This window comes from Silurus meridionalis, chromosome 17 (assembly GCF_014805685.1).
Source record: "Silurus meridionalis isolate SWU-2019-XX chromosome 17, ASM1480568v1, whole genome shotgun sequence".
NCBI lineage: Eukaryota > Metazoa > Chordata > Actinopteri > Siluriformes > Siluridae > Silurus > Silurus meridionalis.
The window spans coordinates 26,353,626-26,378,382 of NC_060900.1; the positions used below are offsets into that span (position 1 = coordinate 26,353,626).

General features: G+C 38.2%; 3 protein-coding genes across 5 annotated transcripts in view; 1 reads left to right on the plus strand and 2 right to left on the minus strand.

Annotated features, from left to right (window-relative positions):
• The first annotated feature begins 2,305 nt into the window (after positions 1-2,305).
• On the plus strand, positions 2,306-15,780 carry pcsk1nl (proprotein convertase subtilisin/kexin type 1 inhibitor, like). Its single transcript, XM_046870734.1, has 3 exons — positions 2,306-2,482; positions 10,809-11,278; positions 12,406-15,780. Exons 1-3 carry the CDS (start codon positions 2,405-2,407, stop codon positions 12,791-12,793), a joined length of 936 nt encoding a protein of 311 aa, XP_046726690.1. The 5' UTR covers positions 2,306-2,404; the 3' UTR covers positions 12,794-15,780.
• The window catches only part of hdac6 (histone deacetylase 6), a 35,963-nt gene continuing 17,413 nt past the window's right edge, over positions 6,208-24,757 (minus strand). The window contains exon 29 of one of the 2 annotated variants that reach the window (XR_006928267.1): positions 6,208-6,222. The gene's annotated coding sequence lies outside the window, so the exon portion shown is untranslated. The other variant, XR_006928266.1, reaches the window with a different exon arrangement.
• On the minus strand, positions 15,001-23,243 carry lhfpl4b (LHFPL tetraspan subfamily member 4b). Of its 2 annotated transcripts, none has more exons than XR_006928268.1 (5): positions 22,918-23,236; positions 19,812-20,263; positions 18,148-18,381; positions 17,963-18,051; positions 15,001-16,435 (listed from the first exon to the last, which is right to left on the minus strand). XR_006928268.1 is itself a non-coding variant. In XM_046870735.1 (5 exons), the coding sequence occupies exons 2-4, from the start codon at positions 20,239-20,241 to the stop codon at positions 18,026-18,028; spliced, it is 690 nt and encodes a 229-aa protein (XP_046726691.1). In that variant the 5' UTR covers positions 20,242-20,263; positions 22,918-23,243; the 3' UTR covers positions 15,001-16,435; positions 18,002-18,025. The 2 variants fall into 2 exon arrangements, 1 of the variants encoding a protein (XP_046726691.1); XM_046870735.1 differs by having other exon boundaries at positions 18,002-18,051; positions 22,918-23,243.

Here is a 24,757-nt window from a genome sequence, read left to right on the forward strand (position 1 = left end):
GCCACAAATGTAAATGTAAAAGTTGCTTATATCGTTAAGATTCAGTTAAGTAGCCAAAAATTTACTTGAGTGCAGTAATTTACTCAAATACTTTATACTTTCTTCTTCTTCTTTCGGCTGCTCCCAATAGGGGGCGCCACAGCAGAGCATCCGTAAATAGCAGCTGCAAATAGGAAAAGGCTCAAAACCGATCCTTGATGCAGTCCAACCTCCACCTTGAACCGGTCTGTCGTTCCTACTGCACACTTCACTGCTGTCACACTGTCCTCATACATGTCCTGCACCACCCTCACATACTTCTCTGACACACCAGACTTCCTCATACAATACCACAACTCCTCTCTCCACCCTGTTATACGCTTTCTCTAAATCCACAAACACACAATGCAACTCCTTCTGACCTTCTCTATACTTCTCCATCAACATCCTCAAAGCAAATAATGTGTCTGTGGTGCTCTTCCTCAGCATGAAACCATACTGTTGCTCACAGATGGTCACCTCTTCTCTCAGCCTGGCTTCCACTACTCTTTCCCATAACTTCAGGGTGTGACTGTTCAACTTCATTCCCCTGTAGTTACTGCAGGTCTGCACATCTCCTTTATTCTTAAAGATCATTACCAGCACACTCCTTCCCCATTCCTCAGACATCTTCTCACCTTCCAAAATCCTGTTAAACAATCTTGTTAAAAACTCCACTGCATCTGATTTTCCTCATTCATCAGCTGCTCAAAATACTCCCTCCATCTTCTCAACACACTCTCCTCGCTAGTCAACACATTTCCATCTCCATCCTTTATTGCTCTAACTTGCAGCACATCCTTCCCAGCTCGGTTCCTCTGCCTGGCCAATCGGTACAAATCCTTTTCTCCTTCCTTAGTGTCCAACTTCTCATAAAGCTCCTCATATGAATTTTCACTGGCTTTTGCCACATCCCTCTTCACCCGCTGCTGCATCTCCTTGTACTCCTGCCTACTTTTCTCATCACTCTGTCGATCCCAATTGTTTTGCCAATCTCTTTCCCCTTATGCTCTCCTGCACTTCCTCATTCCACCACCACGTCCCACCTACATGCCTATTAACGTTTGCCCCAATCACCAATCTTTCATTCTTAGGTTCACTCTCCACCACTTCATCTCACTCACTCCAGAATTTTTTCTTCTCCTCCATCTCACAACCCACTTGTGGAGCATAAACACTGATGACATTTATCATCACGCCTTCAACTTCCAGCTTCACGTTCATCACCCTATCAAAAACTCTTTTCATCTCCACTACACTTTTACTGTTCTCTTCCTTCAGGATCACCCCTACACCATTTATCTTTCCATCCACACCATTAAAGAACAGTTTAAACCCACCTCCAATGTTCCTGGTCCTACTCCATTTCCACTTGGTCTCCTGAACACACAACATATCCACCTTTCTCCTCTCCATCATATCAGATCCCTCTCTCCCTTTACCAGTCATAGTACCAACATTTAAAGTACCCACCCAAACCTCCACCCTTCTCCCCTTCTCCTTTTCCTGCCGTCTCTGTCGACGTCTTCCTCCTCTCCTTCTCCTCCTTCGGCCAACAGTAGCCCAATTTATACCGGTACCCTGTTGGCTACAATACCTGTGGCGGTTGTTGGTAACCCGGGCCTCGACCGATCCGGTATGAAATTCAGATTCGTGATCCACATATTTGATTTGGCACGTTTTACGCTGGATGCCCTTCATAACACAACCTTTCCCATTTATCCGGGCTTGGGACCAGCGCTGAGAGTGCACTGGCTTGTGCCCCCTAATGGCTGTGTTTACTCAAATACTTTACACCACTGGTGAATAAAAGTATAATTGAAAGAATTGTGAAGGTGTAATAAGTGCCATTAGTGTCTGTAGCTTTCTCTTGGATCACAACTTGCATGTAAAGCAAGGTAATAATGTAAATAATAACAGAAAAGTAGAGACGCTGAGAGACTAGTCCAGCGTCTCTACCATGAAGAGAGAGGATTTATTTTTTCACAATAAACATGTTAAATATGTACAATTCATGTCAGTTACCTACATCTCACAAATGAAGGTACTGATGTTGACACTATCCATTCTTTCACATTCATCCGTTCACATTTTACATCTCTCTTTCTTGTTCTCCCTCCGAGTTCCACATTAAAAGCCCACGTTTACCTTCATCACCGTCTCTGTGTCCTGCACACGTTCTGCGTCTCGCTTCCCATAGGAGTGCTTGCTCATCGCTCTTTATTCGGCGTACAGGCTCCTCCTCTGTTTCCTTTCTTCCCCTCCTCTGCCTCGCTCTTGTTCACTCTCTCCCCCTCCCTCCATCTGGATCCCTCCATCTGTGGTCTGGTGCTCAGTGGCAGCAAATCTCTCTTTCGGAAGGGGCAGCTTCATTCTCTTCTGCAGGATGTCGGGCCCTCGTACCAGCTCCATACTGCTCCTGTTCTGCGTGGCTTTCCTCCAAAGTCCATTGCTGGAGTCTAAGGTAAAACAAACAAACAAACACACACTACACACTTATTAATAATGGTAAACACACACGCATGTCTTTTGACTTTGCGATGGGCTGTTTTGCAAAGTCAATAAGGAATTTACTTTACATCTCTAATTGATTTCCTGTACAATATACTTTATTAAATACACTACATAATTCTGTTCTAAATAACTTCAATTCATTCATATCACTGTATGAATGGACTATTTTTTTCATTTCAATATACAGTAATGTGCAGTGATTCAGGTAGAACCTTAAATGTGCATGATGGAAATGTGCTTGTTCCATTTCATCCAAAAAAATGCCCCTCGGAGCATCCGATCCGAACGTATGACCATCTGGTCGATGCCGTTAATTTGTGCTGGGCGGATATTTGACTTTGCGAGGTGAAGTAAACGCACCCACGTTCATCACCAGGCAACGCAGCCGTGTCGCCTCATAAAGTCTGGAAAGATCTGGGAGGTAAAGAAAGCTGTGCTCGGTTACAGAGGCACGTGATACTAAAATTAACATCTATTACATGGAAGGGATAAATATCAAACCCCAGGGGTGTTAATGATTAACCGGATCTTGTTTTTCCTACTAAAACGCTGGGGTTGGTTATATTATGAACGAGGGAATAGCAAACATAATTTCGTTTTCGGTAAAAACAGAAAGATAAGAGTGTTGATTTATGCTGCTCGGTTCCATAGTGAGAACAGACAGCAGTGTAATTAAGGGTTATTGATGTCTTATAAGCATATAGATACATGTCAGATGACTGGAAACAACAGAAAGACTGGTTACGATGAGATTCATGGTCCATATTGTCTTCAAAATGAAAACCTAGGTTAAATATAATACAAGATTCAATGGAATATAATAGTCATTTTTTTCTTGACATTGAATGACGATGCAACATACGGTATGCGCATCATGTTGAAGCGAGGCGCTGTGTACTGTACATTTCTCTCTGTCTCCTGAACGACTCAATCTGCATTAGGATACAAATATTTATTTCCTTTTTCTAATCGAATGTACAGAAAACTGACATTGTTATAATAATCAATGCACGATTGCTCGACGTGTAATATGATGCGGATCTCGATGTTCGAGGGCTTCGGTTGATGTTCACACTTGAAGGCAGAATGTAAAGAATGTTGTAGGTGAGCGTTTCAGAAGCGAATGATCTTCTGGGATCTTCTGGAACCATAGAATGGTGCAAAAAAAAGCGAAAAGCATTCAGCTACTGTAGGAGCAGTTCTCCAAGTAGAAATGCCCTGTTTGGTTCCGAGTGGTTTGACTTGAAAATAAAGCTAGAGTTAAGCTCAAATAAGCACTCTTTACAACCATGATGAACAGAACAGCATCTCAGAACTCACCATACGTTGAAGACCATGTTGGATTCCAATCCTGTCAGCCCAGAGGACAAAGGGTCACAATTTGGCATCAGGTGCATGAATCCATGGTGGTCCTGCTTGTGTCAATAGTTCAGGTTAATGGATTGGACATATTCATGTAGGGAATGTTTTCTTGGCACGTTCATGCAACATGCAATAAAATAAACCCAAACTGGTTTCAAACATTGGTTTTTCCACTGATCAGATCTGAAACCATTAGAGCCGCTTTGGTGGTCGAATGAGAGCATTCATGTGCAATCTATCAATATAGATCGGAAGTTTAAAGAAATATTTCCAATACATTTTGGAATCCACGCTAAGGAAAAACCAATTAGGTTCCGAGACCGAAGTAGAGCCTTACCTCGGCGTTCCTAATAACGTGAACACTGAGCGTGTATCTTATTATCTAGAATCTATTCTATTGACATCTAATTTTTCATTACATCAGCTCTCGTATGACATTTTCTCCCCTTTTCATTGAATAAAATGTAATAATTGTTAATAAAAAAAAATGCGAGAACCCGAGGTAGACGTGCAGAAGATACACGACCTGGAGCTGCTGTACAATCTAATTAGCTACAAACATACCGTCGTGAGCCGAAGGAGCTGTGCTGTCATGGCAACAGCTTTCAGTGGGTGCTCACACACACACACACAGATGCACACACGCTGACAAATGCAGTGAGGTAATAGCTCTGATATAATTGTACTTCTTCCATTATCTCCAGGTAATTACTTGTACACAGTTGGTTGACCTTTTCTGGGTAAAAAAATAATAATAATCAGCAACAAAAGGGGTTATAATTATAATAATAATTGTAATTTAAATATCATAATGTTTGTGTGGCATTCTCATTATAATACCAATTTCATGTTCCATTGAAACACAGCATGATACTGTATATTATTGCATTTACATTTACGGTATTTGGCAGATGCCCTTATCAAGAGCAATTCTTTTAAAAGCTGTTCCCTTGCCTATGAAGTCTTAAGTTTTATTCTGATAAAGTCATAGTTTTTATCTGTTTAGAGCTCATTTGAAAGAAATTCCCTTTATTTCTCACATATACATTACAGCTTGTTGGGAAGTTGAGGTTAGAGCAGAGATGGCAAATGTACACGCATCCTTCACTCCAGTAGAAGTACAGATATTTATGCTTTAAATGACTCTGGTAAAAGTTGAAGTTCTGCCTGCACTTTTTCACATAAGTTCATTATTACTACCTGTTTTGGTCTCACGCTGGGAACTGGACGTCACATCATATTAATATATTAATATAAAAGTTCTCTAATGAATGTATCCAGGCAGAACAGCCAGAACACAAGCAGAGGAAAGATGATGATGATCAGGTGATCAGGAACGTCTTTGTTCTCAGTCATGTTCTCATCACTGACTCCCTCTGTCTCATCCACGTTAACCCCAGACTTCTAACTGCCCTCTGCCTGCTCACTGTGAGCTTCAGAAACTAGTCTACATCTGTGGTGTGTGAGAGACAGGAAATGATTCACCAGCGGTAGACTGAAAAAGGCGCGCGATGAGAAGAAAAAATATTGATCACCAAATAGATTCAAATTAAAGTAACGAGTCTGATTTCAAAATGTAAAAATGTAGAAATACAGATATTTGTGTATAAAATGTAATGAGTGAAAGTAAAAAGTAATATATAAAGTACTGAAACCAGAAAAATCTACTTAAGTACAGAAACGAAGTATTTAACACGTATCAAGAGGAAGAAACCTTAAGAGGAACCAGACTCCAAAGAGGAATCCATCCTCATTTGGGTGATATCAAGAGTGCGATTATAAATATTTAAAGCAATACACAAAAAGCTGTAGAGTGAGAACCACCATGAGTACCATGAGATTGTGAGTGATGTCCTTCCTACAGTCGTATACAGTCATCTTACATTATGGAACCAGAAGCTCCTGAGCAATTCATAAAAAAAGTTCTCAACATCTGAGATCATCATAGATCCAACACCAGCTTCTCCATGCCAGTGCCTTTAAACACTCAAAGAGGTCCAATGTAGAAACTCTACATGAAGTGAGATCCAAATGGTGCTGGTACGTCTCTAGATGGTTCAGGATGTTTGCAGGAGCTGGTGCAACCTCAGGATGGGTAGAAAAAGAGGGGCAGTGGAGAGGAATTAGCGTAGCTGCTGTTCATGATATTAACAAGCACAAGTTGATAATGTGCATGTGATCAGATGTTCTGGAGCACAAGGTTATGATATGTGACGTGGGTTATGTGTAGGACTCACTATGGCATATGGAGAACTCAGGGGTCTAAAACTTTCAAATATTGTATAGTATGGACAGATTGAGCTACACACACACACACACACACACACAAACACACACACACACACACACATACACAAACATTCACTCTCACTAGCACACATATGCATTTTTTGCTAAGCGTAGATGTCACCAGCGTGACTCACCAATGACTCATCACTGATGGCTTCTCTACACCTTCATACGTCAATCGCAGACTTTTTCATCGTTCTGTTCATTAAAAAAAAGAAATTATAAAAAAACCTGCTCAAAACGACAGTGTCTTCAAAATCAACCAAAAAAACACTCTCATGCCACAGAAATCATTAGAGAAGCTGATGGTTTTATGTCAATTGCAGCTTTTAGAGCTCTGGGCTTTTGAGTTCCCCAAAACAAAGCTAAGATCATTTTAATTGGTGGAGAGAGAGCGAGAGAGACAGAGAGAGAGAGAGAGAGAGAGAGAAAAGAGTTTAATGTTATGCTTGCTCTACCATTTAATGATGCTCTGCTGCTGTAGTATCTTTGGGAATCTTTGCCCTGACCATTAGTTGCTCAGCAGCTCCAGATGAAACTCTGATGACACTTTTTGTTGGTTTTTTTTCAATTTTCGATTTTCTTTTTTCTTTTTCACTTCAGGGTTGAAAGCTTATTGCAGCTCATAAATGTCAGCTGTTTGTCGCTGTCACTTGAAAGAAAGCAATCCGAAACAAATCCATAAATGTGGACAGAAGTATATGTGCCTAATTAAAGGAAGGAAGATCAATGCAGCGCAGATGCAGTGGCTGAGCTGCGTTTTTGGAAGGTTATTTATTTCAGTGCTGAAATGAAATCGGTAGTAAAATGTTTGAAGATGATGAACATTATAAATAAGTGTAAGTGTAATATATTTCTCTGACAATAGCAAAAATAATAACAGTAGAATAAAGAAATCCAGAAACAAAAAAAAGAAGAAAGATGGAAGAAAGGAAACAAACTAACTAACTAACAAGCAATATAATGGAAAGAAAGAAAGAAAGAAAGAAAGAAAGAAAGAAAGAAAGAAAGAAAGAAAGAAAGAAAGAAAGAAAGAAAGAAAGAAAGAGAGAAAGAAACAAATAAACAAATAAACAAATAAATAAATAAAACAGGAGAAATAAGAAACAAAGAAAGAAAGAAAGAAAGAAAGAAAGAAAGAAAGAAAGAAAGAAAGAAAGAAAGAAAGAAAGAAAGAAAGAAAGAAAGAACGAACGAACGAACGAACGAACGAAACAAACAAACAAACAAACAAACAAACAAATAAATATAACAGGAGAGAAAATAATGGAAGAAAGAAAGAAAGAAAGAAAGAAAGAAAGAAAGAAAGAAAGAAAGAAAGAAAGAAAGAAAGAAAGAAAGAAAGAAAGAAAGAAAGAAAGAAAGAACGAACGAATCTAACGAACGAACGAACGAAACAAACAAACAAACAAACAAACAAACAAATAAATATAACAGGAGAGAAAATAATGGAAGAAAGAAAGAAAGAAAGAAAGAAAGAAAGAAAGAAAGAAAGAAAGAAAGAAAGAAAGAAAGAAAGAAAGAAAGAAAGAAAGAAAGAACGAACGAACGAACGAACGAACGAACGAATCTAACGAACGAACGAATCTAACGAACGAACCAAACAAACAAACAAACAAACAAATAAATAAATATAACAGGAGAGAAAATAATGGAAGAAAGAAAGAAAGAAAGAAAGAAAAGAAAGAAAGAAAGAAAGAAAGAAAGAAAGAAAGAAAGAAAGAAAGAAAGAAACAAACAAACAAACAAATAAATAAATAAATATAACAGGAGAGAAAATAATGAATGAAAGAAAGAAAGAAAAAGAAAGAAAGAAAGAAAGAAAGAAAGAAAGAAAGAAAGAAAGAAAGAAACAAACAAACAAACAAGCAAATAAATAAATAAAACGGGAGAGAAAATAATAGAAGAAAGAAAGAAAGAAAGAAAGAAAGAAAGAAAGAAAGAAAGAAAGAAAGAAAGAAAGAAAGAAAGAAACAAACAAACAAACAAAAATAAATATAACAGGAGAGAAAATAATGGAAGAAAAAAAAAGAAAGAAAGAAAGAAAGAAAGAAAGAAAGAAAGAAAGAAAGAAAGAAAGAAAGAAAGAAAGAAAGAAAGAAAGAAAGAAACAAACAAACAAACAAGCAAATAAATAAATAAAATGGGAGAGAAAATAATAGAAGAAAGAAAGAAAGAAAGAAAGAAAGAAAGAAAGAAAGAAAGAAAGAAAGAAAGAAAGAAAGAAAGAAAGAAAGAAAGAAAGCTACTCACTATTCACTAGAAGACACTACCAGAAGACATAAGAATGTAAACATCTATTGACGTTTAAATTAAAACTCAAATCTTATTTCAAATCAACTCAAATCTGTAAACACTGATATGGTTGTGGCGTAACTGAAGTTTCTTTTTTGGCTTTTAAGTATTAAGTATTATTTTATTGTATGTGTTTGTTTGTTTTTATCTCTAAAATTACAAATAAATTTTAATAAAAAAAACCTTTTTTTCAGTATATGTTTTTTCCTGAGGCTCACACGCTTCTGTAGCCAGACTGTGAGAAATGAAACTAATGGACCGTTTTTCTGTAGTAAATCAAAGGTTTAGACGTGTGTAATGTTTTAAACGTAATATATGCTGTAACACCTTTTTTGCCCTGAGCTGCAGTATTGGATTCAGCTCACTGAAGCATGGAGAAGCCTGATGGAGTGGAGGAGGTGCAGCGTGGGGGTGGGAGGTTGGCATTAGGAGGGGGGCAGGTCCCAATGCGCTTACAGTGAAAATGAAGTTGAAACAAACAGAAACAAACAAACAAAAAAAACTAATAAAAAAAAAAAAAAACTAAAAAAAAACTATTTAAAAGAATGAAAACAAAACAAAAACAACAATTAACAAAATAAAAACAAACAAATGAGCAAAATAGAAAAACCTACAAACTAAATAGACAAATGAAAAAGAAATAAAGAATAAAGAACGGAAAAAAGGAAAGAGTAGAAAAGTAGAAAACAATCAAATAAAAACATTTAGTAAGAATGAAAAGAAGAAACAAACCAACAAACAAATCAGAAAAACTAACATGCAAATAGAAACAAACTGGAACGAAAATAGAAAACAAGGAAAGGACCAAACAAAAGAGAAAAGACAAACAAATACAAACAAACTTGAATAAAAAAGAGAAGGAAATTAGCAAACAAATCAAATAAAAAGGTGAAAAAAAGAAAGAAAAAAAGCTGAAAAGAAAAACGACAGAACAGAATTCAGACAGATGAATAAAGCAGGACACGTGGACTGTGTGAGATTATATGATGACTCTAGAGTGAGTGTGGTGGAAATGATGTGGTGTCTGGATTCTATAAACCTGTATTTGAGAAGATCTGTGGGATAGATAGTGGGGTGCAATCAGCCTGGGGCTCGTGACCCTCAGGAGTGATGTTCTGCCAGACTGTAAACTTTAATAAATCTCATATAATGAAAGAATCTGAGAGAAAAGTTTTTATCTTCCTTTTCTTTTGTCTCTTTGACTCCTGCCTTCACCCTTTAAATCGTCTTCTGCATATGAATGTACAGTATAATGGACACTTTGAATAAAATATACTATAATGAAATGCAGCTGAGGAAATCCTGTGGTTTACGTGCTTCAGGATAATAAGACTGTCAATAAGACTGTCGCTTTCGGTGAATGAATTTCCATCCTGAAAGCCGACACTCATAAAGAGATCCGAAGCTCAGGCTCAGAGCTGCATTAATGTTCCTCCTCCTCCTCCTCCTCCTCCTCCTCCCCTCTCCATCATTGCTTCAGCTCCTCATTCAGTACAAAGCCATTTAAGCACTGTGTGTGTGTGTGTGTGTGTGTGTGTGTGTAAAGCCATTGCATTACAAATATTCAGCTCTGACAATAATTGAAATAAATAACAATAGATTAAAGAAATCTTGAAACAAACAAACAAAAAAGAAGAAGGAAGGAAGGAAGGAAGGAAACTAACTAACAAGCAAATAAAATGGAAAGAAAGAAATTAAATAAGGGAACAAATAATGGAAGGAAGGAAAGAAGGAAGAAAGGAAGGAAGGAAGAAAGAAAGAAAGAAAGAAAGAAAGAAAGAAAGAAAGAAAGAAAGAAAGAAAGAAAGAAAGAAAGAAAGAAAGAAAGAAAGAAATTTAATAGGAGAAAAATAATGGAAGGAAGAAAGAAAGAAAGAAAGAAAGAAAGAAAGAAAGAAAGAAAGAAAGAAAGAAAGAAAGAAAGAAAGAAATTTAATAGGAGAAAAATAATGGAAGGAAGAAAGAAAGAAAGAAAGAAAGAAAGAAAGAAAGAAAGAAAGAAAGAAAGAAAGAAAGAAAGAAAGAAAGAAAGAAAGAAAGAAATTTAATAGGAGAAAAATAATGGAAGGAAGAAAGAAAGAAAGAAAGAAAGAAAGAAAGAAAGAAAGAAAGAAAGAAAGAAAAGGAAAGAAAGAAGTGACAAACAAATAAAAAAATAACAAAATTAAATTAAATTAGGAGAGGAAATAAGAGAAGAAAGAAAATAACAAACAAAACAGAAAGAAAGAAACGTAATTTAGTAGAAGTACAATTTAATTTATTTTTCTCTCTTCCTCTCTCTCCATCTTCCTCTCTCTCTCCATCTTCTTCTCTCTCTCCCTCTGTGCCAGCCTCTCTCGGCCATGCATGTTGGCGGAGCTGCACGTCTGCGTCGTGACCTGCGTGATGCGTTGCCTTACGAGGCTCAGATGATGTCATATCCTCCCTCTGGCTTTAACGGGCGGAGCAACGATCTCTACTACCAGCCAGAAGCCTTAAGAGCACAGGGGCTGGGCCACGCCCTGCATCACCTGGAGAATGACCAGAGGCAGGAGCAGGAGGCAGCCTACCTGGCAGGAATACTGCGCCTGATAAGCGAGGCAGAGAATAACGGCCAGGCTAGACCTGAGGATGATGAAGAGCAGGTGGAAGGAGACTTCCAGGAATCATACCCTCCAGACTATGATGAGACAGAGCAGACAGTGAGCAGGCCGAAACCTCAGGCTATGATGGACCCACAGCTCACCGAGGCTCTGCTCAATCGCTACAGGCAGGAGAGGATGATTCAGGCGGGCCAGGACCGAGACCAGGAAGTGCTCCGGTGAGAAAAACACCTTATAATATATCAGCATTTCCATACTAACAACTATTTTTTTTATGTATTATAAAATGGTTTGTTACAGGGAACCAATCAGCTTCCTCTGGGTAAAACATTTTCAATCCTACAAATGGCTGAATGGTGACTGGGATGTAAAATAAAGAGTGCTGGTGGAAGAAATGGGGCGTTTTTCATTGGATCAAAAAAGCGTAAATTAAACTGTCCACTCTTGAGGTTGATATGGCCTTTAACGATATCTGGATCTTTATGACGTGTCTATCTTTGTAGAACCTATAAGACAGTCAGAAGCCAGCCTACCTGAGCAGATTAAAGACATTCTGGGTATAAAAAAACATATACCAAAAGACAGAAAGAAAACTCCACCAGCAAGTCAAAAGGTTTTGGTACATACATAAGAAATGGCCATTTCCTACAGTGGTTCTTCCAGTGTCTGTAGTTGGACAGAAAAAACAACAACTTCTCCCTCCCTGAGAAGCAATGATGCTGTAAACATTTCATCCTGCTGCTGAGATAGTAGTCCCTTCAGACCAGTTATTACCTCAAGATCCATCAATAACTATAAGAGCTGCATAGTTCAACTCAATTCACTTTTATTTAAGTCAAGCGCCATCTCTACATGCTGATTTAAATGACCCTAAGAAACAAACCAGAGGTGCTTATCATGAGAAAAAACCTCTGGAGATGACCATTTCTAAGAAAGAAAACTTGAGAGGAACCAGACAAAAATATGGGCTTATCTGACACCAAACATTGTGGTTCTAGATCATTCTTATGCGAGCGAATACTGTAGAATTGAGCAGTTTGCTAAAGGGGGGTTCAGTATAATCAGATGTGAGATGTGAATGAGACCTTAGCAAAGGACAGTGTTTACAATGACATCAGCAGTTCTGAAGCACAAGTCATCAGAATCCAGTTGAGAATGATCCTAAGGTACAGAATCCAGTTGAGATTATCCACTGGAACAAAAATGAGACAGAACGTAAGGTTTCTTTTTTAATATTTAATGTATTAGCCATCCAGAACCCTGCAAAAACAGACGTTTGAAACTTTTACTTTACACGTGCAACCAACATTTGCATCCTCACCCCCATCCCTGATGCTTTCCCCAGGTACCTGGTGGAGAAGGTCATCTCAAATCTGGCGTCCGAGAACCAGCTGAACCCATCCAACCGGCGAGGCAAGTGGGAAGTCGCGGCAGCAGCCAGCATCGGACGTGACAGAGCGGCGCCTCTGAGACGAGCTAGGCGCTCCCTAGACTCCGCCCCCGCCACCCCTGCCGATACCGAGGCCTCTCTCCTGCGGGTCAAACGAGTGGGCGATGAAGACCATGACGATTTTGGCGATCAAAACAACCAGTCGCCTCATGCTGGCCTGCAAAGAATGAAGCGCATTGACACCGACCTGCCTCCACCCGCGAAGCACAGCCGCAAACGCCGCTCGGTGACCTATGACCCCGAGCTCATTGCTCAGCACATCATCCAGTACCTGAGAAAGTGAGATATATATATAAATGTTAGAGCGAGAGAGAGAGAGAGAATTAAAAAAAGAAAAACAGGAAGACTGAAAGATTGCAACAGTTCACTTGAAGGCAGATATGTTCAAGAACTCACTGTTAACTGCTTATGTCTGGCAAATCAATGTATCTGCTTCTGCGCTATAATAAAACCGTAAACACGTTCAATTATCTGGTCAACATGCTAATGCATATACGCAAAACTGATTTTTTTTTTTTTTTACTTATGAAGTTGCAGTAGATGCGCTGCATTTGGCAACCTGTCTGTCCTAGGAGGAGTTATTAGAATTTCCCACTCATTTGATTTCCCACAATTAAATGATCCTTCACTTATAGTTTCCTTCATCTAAACAACCACAGTAAACATTATATCCTTAAACTTTCAACACTTGTCAAATATTAAACATTGGCCATCATTTTCACAGTGGACACAATATCAGATTAGCACCTTATACTTTCTAAAAAGGACTTGACTTCCCAGTCTAAGTTTACTGGGGTTTAATGATGCTACACTTCTAGCATGAGAGGAACTATTTTTTAAGAAACAATTTCAAGATATCAACTCAAAGTCTCTCAAAGAATCTTCTAACAGAAAATGAGTAACAACCCATACTTCCCTCTGTATCGAGCCCAAATATTTTTTTAATGGCAGCAGATAAATCGAATCCCAATTTAGATGCCAGAATTTAGGCATTATAGCCTTGAAGAGAAACATCTGGGTACAAAATTGAAAGATTGTCCCATTTGTGCCATTGCCATCAATGTCTTTGGCTTGTATATGCTAACTTACTTTTGACCAATACATTTATTTTCCATAAATTATTTCGCATTGCATTTTTACAACCCAACCATAGTTGGCAAAGTGAAAACAAATTAGCTCTAGGAGTCAGTTAGTAAGTCCAGTCTTCTGCAAATTTCCGTTTTTGCCTCAGTTTGGTATATTTCAATATATAAAGGACCCAAATGTCTAATTTTTAGTCCCCTCAACCCCATAGCTTGAGGCAGCAATGGTTAAATGGCTAAAGCACTGGGTGACTTGATCAAAAACACCAAGTTCAAATCCCAACATCATAGCTTATAGGTTAAGATGTACTTCTCGGATGAGTTCAAATCCTCAAACCACCAAGCTGCCACCGCTGGGCTTTTAACCATCATCTGCTCACTTGTATAAATGAGATAAAGTTACTCTGAATCATGGTATCTGTCAAATGTTGTCAAAGTAAGTGTAAAATGCATTGCTAAGCTAACAAAGCTAGCAAAACTAGCACCGTTTGGCATCTTGTGTCACTTGTAAGATACTTTGGATTCAACCAAAACAGTTGAATCGCTTGGTCTTGGTCATAAAAGTCTGGCTTTGCAGCTAGTGGAACTAGCTAATGAAGCAAATGCTACCAATGTAGTGTTCTTGCATGCATGTTTTTGTTTGTGAAATGTGCAATGTGTCACAGTTTAAGAGTCTCATCCAAAATATCAACCAGGAAGCAAATAGGAAACAGTTCAGCTTTTGGAAATTGCTTCCCAGATTCCAAAAAAATAAAAGACTATATTGTCATAGGTACTAGTAAACTTTAACTTTTTTCTTATTTCAGCATGTTACACAATGTGGGGTCGGAGTGCACTGTCAGCTCTGATAATGTAGATGAAGCAGAGATGGGTATAGATCTTGCTCAAGAACCACACAGTGGCAGCTTCATGATACCAGGGTTTGAACTCACAACCTGTTGATTAGCATCCCAGAGTATAAACCAAGAACCGTTAAACCACCACTTTCCCAGCATGTATATTTGTATTTGCCGCTTATGACTGTGATTACTTGGCTGTCTATCCAGAGCAACTGGTGTGCTGAACACTTTAATGTTTTCCATTGGAAATCTGGTAAAGAGTCTGGAATTAGGAATTGAACTTTATGGAAAATATTACATTGTTAATCACTGAGGAACTGAAAACACTGATAATATTAAATTGTTTATTGTGCTTTATCATTGAACTAGGATGAGCTTTATCCAAATTTTTCTTAGTTGCACCAAAGAGAACATCACCCAGTCTTAGATAATGAGAACTGGATTGAGCAGATCATTGGATAAAAAAAAAAAATCCAAACAGGATTAAGATCCACCAGTTTCCCCAATGTTAACTGGGGTAATCTATTTATCTTACAGATATGAGTAAATGTTCATTAAGCAAAAAAACACTAAGACCAACATTTTCACTGATAACTCTTTATTGATGGAACTGTCAGATATTTGAATGCAGTAGTAGAAGATCATGATTTAACACCAACGTTCACACCAGAAAAGATTTTCTGGGTTTTACAGTAAAAAAAAAAAAAACCTGTAGGACTACTGAGAATGTTGTTTCACATTTCAATCTGAAATTGATCTCAGTTATTGAGAAATTAAAAAAAAGAGCAGATCCATTGTGGTAAGACCTCAGATGTTGGCAGTGAAGCACACACCCATATTCCGTTAACTTTTAAGGTCCGGCTGAACTTCAGGCGTTAACTGAGCACTGTGTCGGTTCTTTCTGATCTGGTGTTCGGACAGCGTTTGACCTGCGTGTATTACTGAAACCCAGTCTGTCCATCTTCGCCGTGGACGTCATTGGGTGTAGCTCTGCCAACCCGCCCCTGCCACCCTCAACCACCCCCACCCAGCTTTGCCTGTGGCTATAGTACATAAACGTGTCGACAAACCCGTTCTCAAATACAGTTCTTTGTTTGACACGTCGCCTGTCCTTTTTCTGGATTTCCCGTTCTTTATTACTCTCTCTCTATCTGAGAATACGTGCAAGAAACCGTGTCTTAAATCATAATTGTATTTTATGCTTTTTTGTTTGTTTGTTTCTCCGTCTGTGTGCTTGTGAAATCTTATCAATCTTATGCATCTGTAAGTTGCAGGTGGGATTGTGAAATAAAAAAAGAGAAAAAAATGTCGCGTTATAATAATCAATAAAAAATTGATGTTGATGTCAATCTCGTGTCTCAGCTCAATATTTGTTGCTTAAGTCATGTGTAATAAACGCCGGGAATAATGAAGCATGCGCTTCCTGGTTTCATTCCCAAAGATGAAGGAAAATTCAGTAAATCACCTTATGTATATAAAATCCTGATTCTATAAAAATAAAAAAACTAAATACTAAATCATGACTCATTCAAGGTCCAATTTGAGAGGAAAAAAAAATCTGGTTCAGAGTTCTGCTTTCACTGAGGCCTAATTGTTGGTTTTGCTTGATGTAGGATATTTAGAATAAAGGTTGCAGACTAACAACCCTGTGAAGAACCCTACAATCCACACCACATCACACAGTGGAACTGAACAAGAACAGAGAACACATTTGATGCTCTTGAAACAAGACAATATGAAAATCACTTTGATGACTATCTACGACGACATCCGTCCGCTTCTCACGAGGTGACAGAGGATGAAAAACGAGTGTCCTCTTATTTCCCTGCCTCCACCTACAGCTGGAGAAGTCGTTGATTCCGGTTGCTAGGTGACCGACTCTAGTTTCTATGCGGTGTTTTTATGTAAGTGTCAGGGAGATGATGTCATGCTGTGGGAGAGGAGGAAGTGGAAGAAGAAGAGGAGGAGGAAGTTGTTCTCACGTCGTTTTTTTTTCTCCACCAACTTCAGATGGAGGATGGAGAGATTCAGCCCCACATGAAAGGGATTTTCAAAAGAAAGATTAAAGAATGTGAGGAAACATATCACAGAACACATTACAAAAACCAGAGCAGCCAGAGAAGCTTTTATCAGAGACCCCTGCCATAGAGGTCTCTCAGTATACAGTTTTGGATGTAAGGGGTTTCTGTAGGTTGCTACCAGAGTGAAAAATCAATGGCAAGTCTTAATTGTGGTCTTTTTGTTCATTGACGGAGTCAAAGTGGGATCACGGATTATTTACACCATTAGACGAGCTGCAGTCAGAACGTGAACGATGCGTGATCGAGTTAACGAAACGGAAAACGTGAAAAGGAATGAATAGTGCAGAAAACATTAAAAAATTGTAAAAAATTATGTGGAAAAAACGAATAATGAAAAAAAATATATGTGAAAATAAATAAATCATGTAGAACATATAAATGCTAATTAATATAAAAATCATGTAGGAATTTTTTATTTACGTTTTTTCATGCATGGTTCATGGTTAATTTTCACGTGTGATAGTGCATGGTTCATTTTCACGTATGATTGTTTTCACTTTTTTTTATTTGTATTTTTTCATGCATGGTTCATTTTCACGTGTAATCATGTAAAAAAAAAAAAAGAAAAGAAAAGAAAAAAACATGAAAGTAAAAGATACATGTGTAAAAATGTATAATGTGAGGGGAATAAATAACTGAAAGCATGTCGAATGAATGAATCTTGAAAAATTTTTAACCAAATGTGTGAAATTCCATGACGTGAGGAAAAAAATCATATGAAAATAAATGAGAGAAAAAAAAAAAGTTCAATAAACAAATCGTGTGGGGAAATTGTATGTAAAACAAAATTCATGTGCGAAAATGATTCATGTGTTGAAGTCATGTGTGAACATGAACCGTGTGGGGAAATCACACGTGAAAATGAACCATGTACTGTAATCACGTGTGAAAATGAACTGTGTGGGGAAATCACATGAAAAATAAACCATGCACTATCACGTGTGAAAATTATCCGTGTGGGGAAATCACACAAAAAATTAACCATGCACTATCATGTGTGAAAATTAACCGTGTGGGGAAATCACACGTGAAAACGAACCATGCACTGTAATCACGTTTGAAAATGAACCGTTTGGGGAAATCACACGTGAAAATGAATCGTGGGGGAAAATAACAGCATGTGGCACATAAATGAACCTTGGAAAAAAGTCATCAGAACAATCTGGTAAAAAAAAATACATAAATCTCGCATGGCTCATTAACAATCGCATGTTAAAATAAACAAATTATTTGGAAAAGCACATGAAAACATATTTTCGATTTTTTTAAATTGAAAACAATTACAATAAAAATACGAGATAATGAAACAAATAAAAAAATTTGTTTTAATTTAATTTAATAGATAATTTAGGTTGTTATGAAAGCAAATGTGGAATGAGATGTTCCAAAAACATAGACGGATCTTATGCTCAGATGTCCACATGTTTTTATCCATATAGTGTAGTTGTACCTAATAAATTGTCGGCATGCTTCATCGTAACATCCGTACCTGTGGTATCCCTCCATCACCATGCTATGCTTCCAGTAACAACCCAGTAACTGAGGAACACAGAACAGAAGCTGTCTTTGGTCTAAATGTATCAGTATAACGTATGTAATTCTATAATATCATTATAAGTTTGATAAATGGTTTACCGTCACCATCCTTGGCGTCATCTGGGAGCAGCGCATCCTGGCGGTTGCCCAGGACGAAGGCGAGCGTGGCGAGGATGCCGGCGTCCAGCACCCCCAGCATGGCCAGTACGTAGGCCCAGTGTATGCTGCAGTTTCCTGCAGAGAAACTCTCAACACTGTCTCCACACAGGGCACGCATCTCAGCACAATCCCACGAATCTGGGAAGAGCACGCAGGCTAGTGCCAGACAGAAACCTGCAACACAGAGATGTAGCATATAAGCGTAACCTTTAACAAAATCTGGACAGTTTCCCTCCGTGGTCAGATGGTTACCTCAGAAAAAGGATAAAACAGTGATGAACGTCTTAGTTACATGGTGTCACCTAAGGACAAATCTTACTACTAGGCATTTTATGAATAAAATACTATGTATAAGCAAAAACTTTTTTTCTAACTTACTTATTTTAGCACCTCATTTTAGCTGCCCAGTAAAAAAAAAACAACACACGGGACTTGTTCATTAGTATTATTTATTAGAAAAATGCTTGTTTTATGTCAACGCCAACACAATAATTTAACCTGATAACAATTTAACTCCGCAGTATCAAGTCGCCACACTCCGAACATATCCAGTATTTTTACGTTTATTTTTCTGTAACTTTTGTTCTTTATACAAAGTAATTATGGCTATAGGTTGTTCTGTGGTTTGATTTTAGTTATAATTGTTGAACAAGACAAAATACATTCAATCAAGTTTTATGTTGCAATAAGTTTAAGCATTTTGAGAAGCGGTAACGGTTTTGCTTTGTTTTTGCGTTGTAACCACGGTGCGTTACAAGACTTGTTTTTAGTTGAAACGCTTCTCATTTTAAGAAAATTCTTAAATTCAGAGTTCTGTTGTTTAGTAGCTCTGGTTTTAAGGTCTATTCATGCGCATAAAGAAAAACAAACGTACGATTAATACGTGTTTTAACGCTTATTTTAACATTGACATTTTTTTCTTTTCTAAAGTCTAGATATGTTTTCTTATTTCAAGAAAAGTGTCATTATTTTACTGCACTGGCGGATCGTTTGACTTGTTTCTAATGACTTTAATTTCTTAAATCGTGCATTTATTTTTTATATTTAAACACTTATTTGTTTCAGTGACGGATTCTTTCTCATACAGTCTGAGGAAGTTTTTCTCGTTCGTTCGGTTTGGCTCGTTCGGAATAAATGTATTCATTTTAAATTTATGTTCTAATCTAATAATATCAACAAAAATATTGGGACACCTGACTGTTCCAACCACATCTGTTTCTTCTCCAAACTGGTAAAGTCGTAGACACACACAATTGTATAGGATTTCTCCCTTTGAACTAGGAGACCCAAACCTGTTCCAGCTTGATAATACCACTGTGCACAAAACCAGCTTAATAGAGATCTGCTTTACAATGTTTGGAGTGGAAGATCTCCTGCTATAGAGCCCCAACCCTACTGAACACCTTTGGGATGGATTTTTCACCCTGGCTCGTCACCTCACCTCACCCTACATCAGTACCTGACTTTACTTACACCCTTGTAGCTGATTGAGCACAAATCTCCACTAAATCTAGTGGAACATCTTCTCAGAAGCTTGGAGGTCATTATAATAGCAAATGGGGGGTAAATGTGGAATGGGATAATCAGAAAGTTGAAACTCTTACCAGCAGTGAGCTGTAGCCAGGCGCAGATCTTATACACGGTTGCGGCATTGCAGAAGCGAAACAAACACAGACATCCAACGCTGACCCACACCATGGTAAGTGAGATGCACACCAGTACAGCCGGTGACTGGAAGGCTGGAATCGGGGTCAGTGTATGTAGGGAGCCTGTGCACTCTGGAACTGGCCAGTCTGACTCCACACACACCTCGAACAGGCCCAGCGTACCAGTCTGAGGTGGCATCTTTCCACCCACACTGCTGGCCAGGTAACGGAGCTCACGCGTGCCCACCCAGGACGGCTGGACAAGAATAACCACCTCGATGACTGCAAAGCAGAGCGTGCAAATGGCCCACAGGACGCCCATAGCCCGTGCACTCCGGACGAACTCGGTCTGATAAAGGCGGGCCACCTCCGCCGCATGGGGCTGCATAATGACTGCTGCGAAAACAGACCTAAATACAATACAGCATAATTGAAATTCAGTTTTGTTTCCCACATGATTTAGACTGGATGTGTTTTGCAGCATTGCATGAAATATTTGGTTGAACTAATGATCACTAACCGTCCCGCTAGAAATCAGCACTGCTACATTTTGTTCCAGACATCCATTTAATTCATCGGCATCAACTGCATTATCAAATGAAATTGTGCTGGAAATGAATTTTTAATTCCATAATGCACAGAAATAATGACAAATCTTTGATTATGGTTATAGTTATAGTTTTGGAGCCAATGTTTTATCTTTTGTTGATCTCTTGCTTTTTCAGCATCAGTCTTTTTTATCATTTATTTTATAGGACATACAGCAACCCAAAGACCATGCAGGTTTTATAATATGCAAAAAAAAAAAAAAAAAAACATCTGCTTCAACTTCACCTGATATTATTGCATTATTACAATGTTTATGTCAGTACTGCAGTCTAAATTATATTATATGACACAATTATTATGATTGAAAATAAGGCAAAAACAATAGTTCCCTCTTAACATTTCACCTGTGATGAAAGGAACCAAATTTATTATTTTATTTATAAAAGAAATCAATCAATAACAGCATGAACTACTACAGCAGTTTGAGCTACAGGAGCTCGTCTGTTGGATCGGACCACATGTACCAGCCTCGGCGGCACACGTCCCTGTTGCCGGTTCACCACTCTTCCTTCCTTGGAGCACTTTTGATAGATTCTGACCACTGCAGACCAGGAAGAATCCCACAAGAGCTGTAGTTTTGGAGATGCTCTGATCCAGACGTCTAGACGTCCCAATTTGTCAAACTCTCAAATCCTTACGCTCACCTATTTTTCCTGCTTCTGACATCAACTTTGAGGACAAAATGTTCACTTACTGCCTAATAAATAAATCCACACACTAACAGGTGCCATGATGAAGAGATCATCAGTGTTCTTTACTTCACTGCTCATAATGTTATAATGTTATGCCTGTTCGGGATATATATATATATATATATATATATATATATATATATATATATATATATATATATATATAAATAATCAACTAAGTAATAAAAACTAATCAACTAAAACTAGGAAAAATGGAAGAAATAATATATTTTGAGCCTTTATTTGGTCAAGCCTTCAACTGGCTTGACCAAATATTAATATGTGGGTGTTAAATACTGAAGTATATTTACATATTTTCATTGCTTGTGTTTTTTCACAACAAAATGTCACTTAATCACCCAATAATTGAGTTCCAGTGTTCTGAAATAAAATACTCAACAAATACAGTTTTAATGCAGCACTTGTTTTTCAGTAGTGTGAAAAACATTGGTCAGGGGTCTGATTTTTAGGTTTTTTTTTACTAATTAGCATTTATGCAGTCTACGGTCTCTGTAAAAAGTTTGGAAACACTTAGTGTTTCTGTTTTTTTGAGACACACATACATGGTTTTTTGTTTCTATGCATTAAACTCAATCATGTAACCTTCTGAAGATTCACTTTGACCAAACAAATCTATAAATGTCCAGATGTTCCACTTTGTTTATATATAAAAAATCTTCCCTCAGCATGAAGAACAGTTCCACCGGACAGTTCGTTTCTCCAAAAATTCATCAGAAATACTTTGCTGTGCCTCTTATAAAAACTTGCCCAAGATGTTCTTCACTAGTTGGAGATTTCTTTATGATCCAATTCATCCCAGAGCAGTTCAATAGGATTGCGGTGCGGCGACTGGGCAGGTCGGTGAAGTTGGTTGCAATGAGCCACAGTCTAGGAATGGTAGCCATGTTAGTTCAGGATTTCTTTCACTGTCTTCAAATAAAAAACATTAAGTATTAAGCTTCAAAGTCCTTGTTTGACTGTGGTGGTGAAGCAGTCTGCTGACATCTTCTCTTGTCCGTCTTACACAAGTTTTTTTGTTAGAGACAAAAATGTCACATTTGGACTTCACAAAACTTTCTTTCACTCATTCACTGTCCAATTCTTATTTACAAGAGTTTTTTTTTTTTTTGCAAAGAAACAAAAGGAAAACTTGTGCATGTGTCTCTCAAAAAACATCAAAGGCTAGATGTTTCCACACTTACATTAAAATATATATATATTATTAGTTGAGATTTGTGGTTTCAGCTCATTTCTGGGCCAGAACAATTTTACACAGAATCCTGAAATTAAACAAACCGGGAGACCGATTTAATTGCCATGTCATGCGTAATAATTGTATACGAATATTGCTACATGCGATTAACACCATTTCAGTTTTAGATCATCTCAGAGTTTAAACAGGGGTTAAGAAAAAGCAGATTATACATGTCCTAAGGAAATCACAAAGCTGCAGTGTTTATATTTAGTGTATCATTGAGCTGGAAAGCTGTTCTATGCTGAAAACAGTCAGCTTCAGGAGCAGGAGAATCTTTCAGAGAATCCAGTCATCACAACATGGAACGATGCAGTGAAAACAACAGACCAGCAGGGTCTTACTGACACGTTGGGACTCATGAGGATGTTCTCAGACACGGCTATGGTGAAAGAGATGATGGTAATGATGCTCACATTAATGGAAATTGGACAAAAAACAAGCAGGATCTGCATGCCAAGACGAATGAGCAGATGAGAACGAGATGAGAGCATGGGATGATAGAGATCACCTCTCTTCTCCTCAGGCTGGCCGTCTGCGACACTGTGTCCTTCAGCAGGAAGCGAAAAAAAACCCCATCAAAATCCAATTACAGAGAGACGCATTGTCGGCAAGTGAGGGAGTGAGACGAGGGAGGAGAGAGAGAGAGAGAGAGAGAGAGAGAGAAAGAGAGAGTCTCTCCTCCTTCTTGTAGGGTAACCGTGGCTATGATGCACAACATTAACAGCAGGCCAACACCAATAGAAAGCGATGTTCCTTCAGAACGTACAGAGGGAGGGGTGATGAGGATGACGAAAGAGTGATAGAGGGAGGAGGGTGGCAGAGAAACACAAAGAGCACATGATGCTTTTCTGCTCAGAGAGGGAAATAAAGAGAAGACAAGAGGAGTGTTATCCTCTAGGAAGAATAAGGAGGAGAAAATAGAAAAGAAAACAACAGAACAGGATGTAAATCATGATATTAAACCAAAACCTTTTTAATGTTGCTCCTGCAGTCATACAGTCCAGTAGTCCTGTTTTTTCATATCTCCTTACTCCTTCAATTTTCCAGACAATGGGACACATGACTTTTCCAGCCATAAGTGTTTTTTTTTCTCCAGTTACCACAAAAATGGAAGCACACAATTGTAAATGACTTTGGATGTGCCAGCATGGAATTTTCCTTTCAGTCAAACTTGGAAAACCAAACCTGTCCCAGCAGGACAATGCCCATTCACAAACCAAACTCAATGAAGATCTGCTTTCCATGGGTTGGAAGATCTCCTGCTGTAGAGCTCAAACCCTATTGAACACCTTTTGGATGAACTGGAAACCTGACTGCACCCCACCTACATCCATATCTGACTTTACCACACCCTTGTGGAGCTAAAATTTCCACAAAATCTAGTGAAACATCTTAGAAGAATAGAGGTTATTATAACAGCAAATGGGGACGAAATGCAGCTTGAAAATGCAACTTTGCAAGGAACCTCCACCGTACTTCCCTGTTGCCTGCAAGACACTCATTACTGTACCATTCTTCAGACCTACGATAAACAGCTTGTCTTTACCTACACTAAAACATTGCAGAGTTTGACATCAGATTTTGAGATCAGTCCAGAGCACCTAATGCTATTTTTCTGTATCCATGCTTTCATGCAGAGTTGATTCGGCCTAAAAAGGAGAGGGACCATCGGGCTTGTTATAAGCCCTCAGCTCAAAAAACTGCATCTCTGATGGTATGGTGGTGCATTAGAGCCTGTGGAATGGGCAGCTTGCACATTTGGACAGTCTCCATCAATGTTGAACGGTATTTATACTTGTTTTAGAGCAACAAATGCTTTCACCTTTGTCTTTTCTTTAGAGAAGGTATTGCTTATTTAAGCAAGACAATGCACAATGCATACAGCATCTAGTACCAGAGCATGACTTTATATTAGAAATGTCCGGGTGCTGAACATGGCTGCCTGCAGTCTTGACCTTTCACCATTTGGTGCATCATAAAACAAAAAACACAACAAAGAACACCCAGAACTGTTGATCAGCTCAAATTGTGTATCAGATTTGTATAAGGCAACATTCCTCTACCAAAACTTCAGCAACTGGTCTCCTCAGTTCTCAGATGTATACAGACAGAAGACGTGATGCTACACAGTGGTAAACATGGTCTTGTCCCAACTTTTTGAGACGTGTTGCAGCAATCAAATTCAAAATGACCTTATTTTTTTTTCTCCCTTAAAATGATACATTTCCTCAGTTTAAACATTTGATATACGGCTTTTTATACTAAAGAACAAGTGTTTTGCTGTTTGTCCAAATGAACGAAGTGTGTGAAAGTAAACTAAATGGATTTCTGAATGGAAGTCTGGTCGC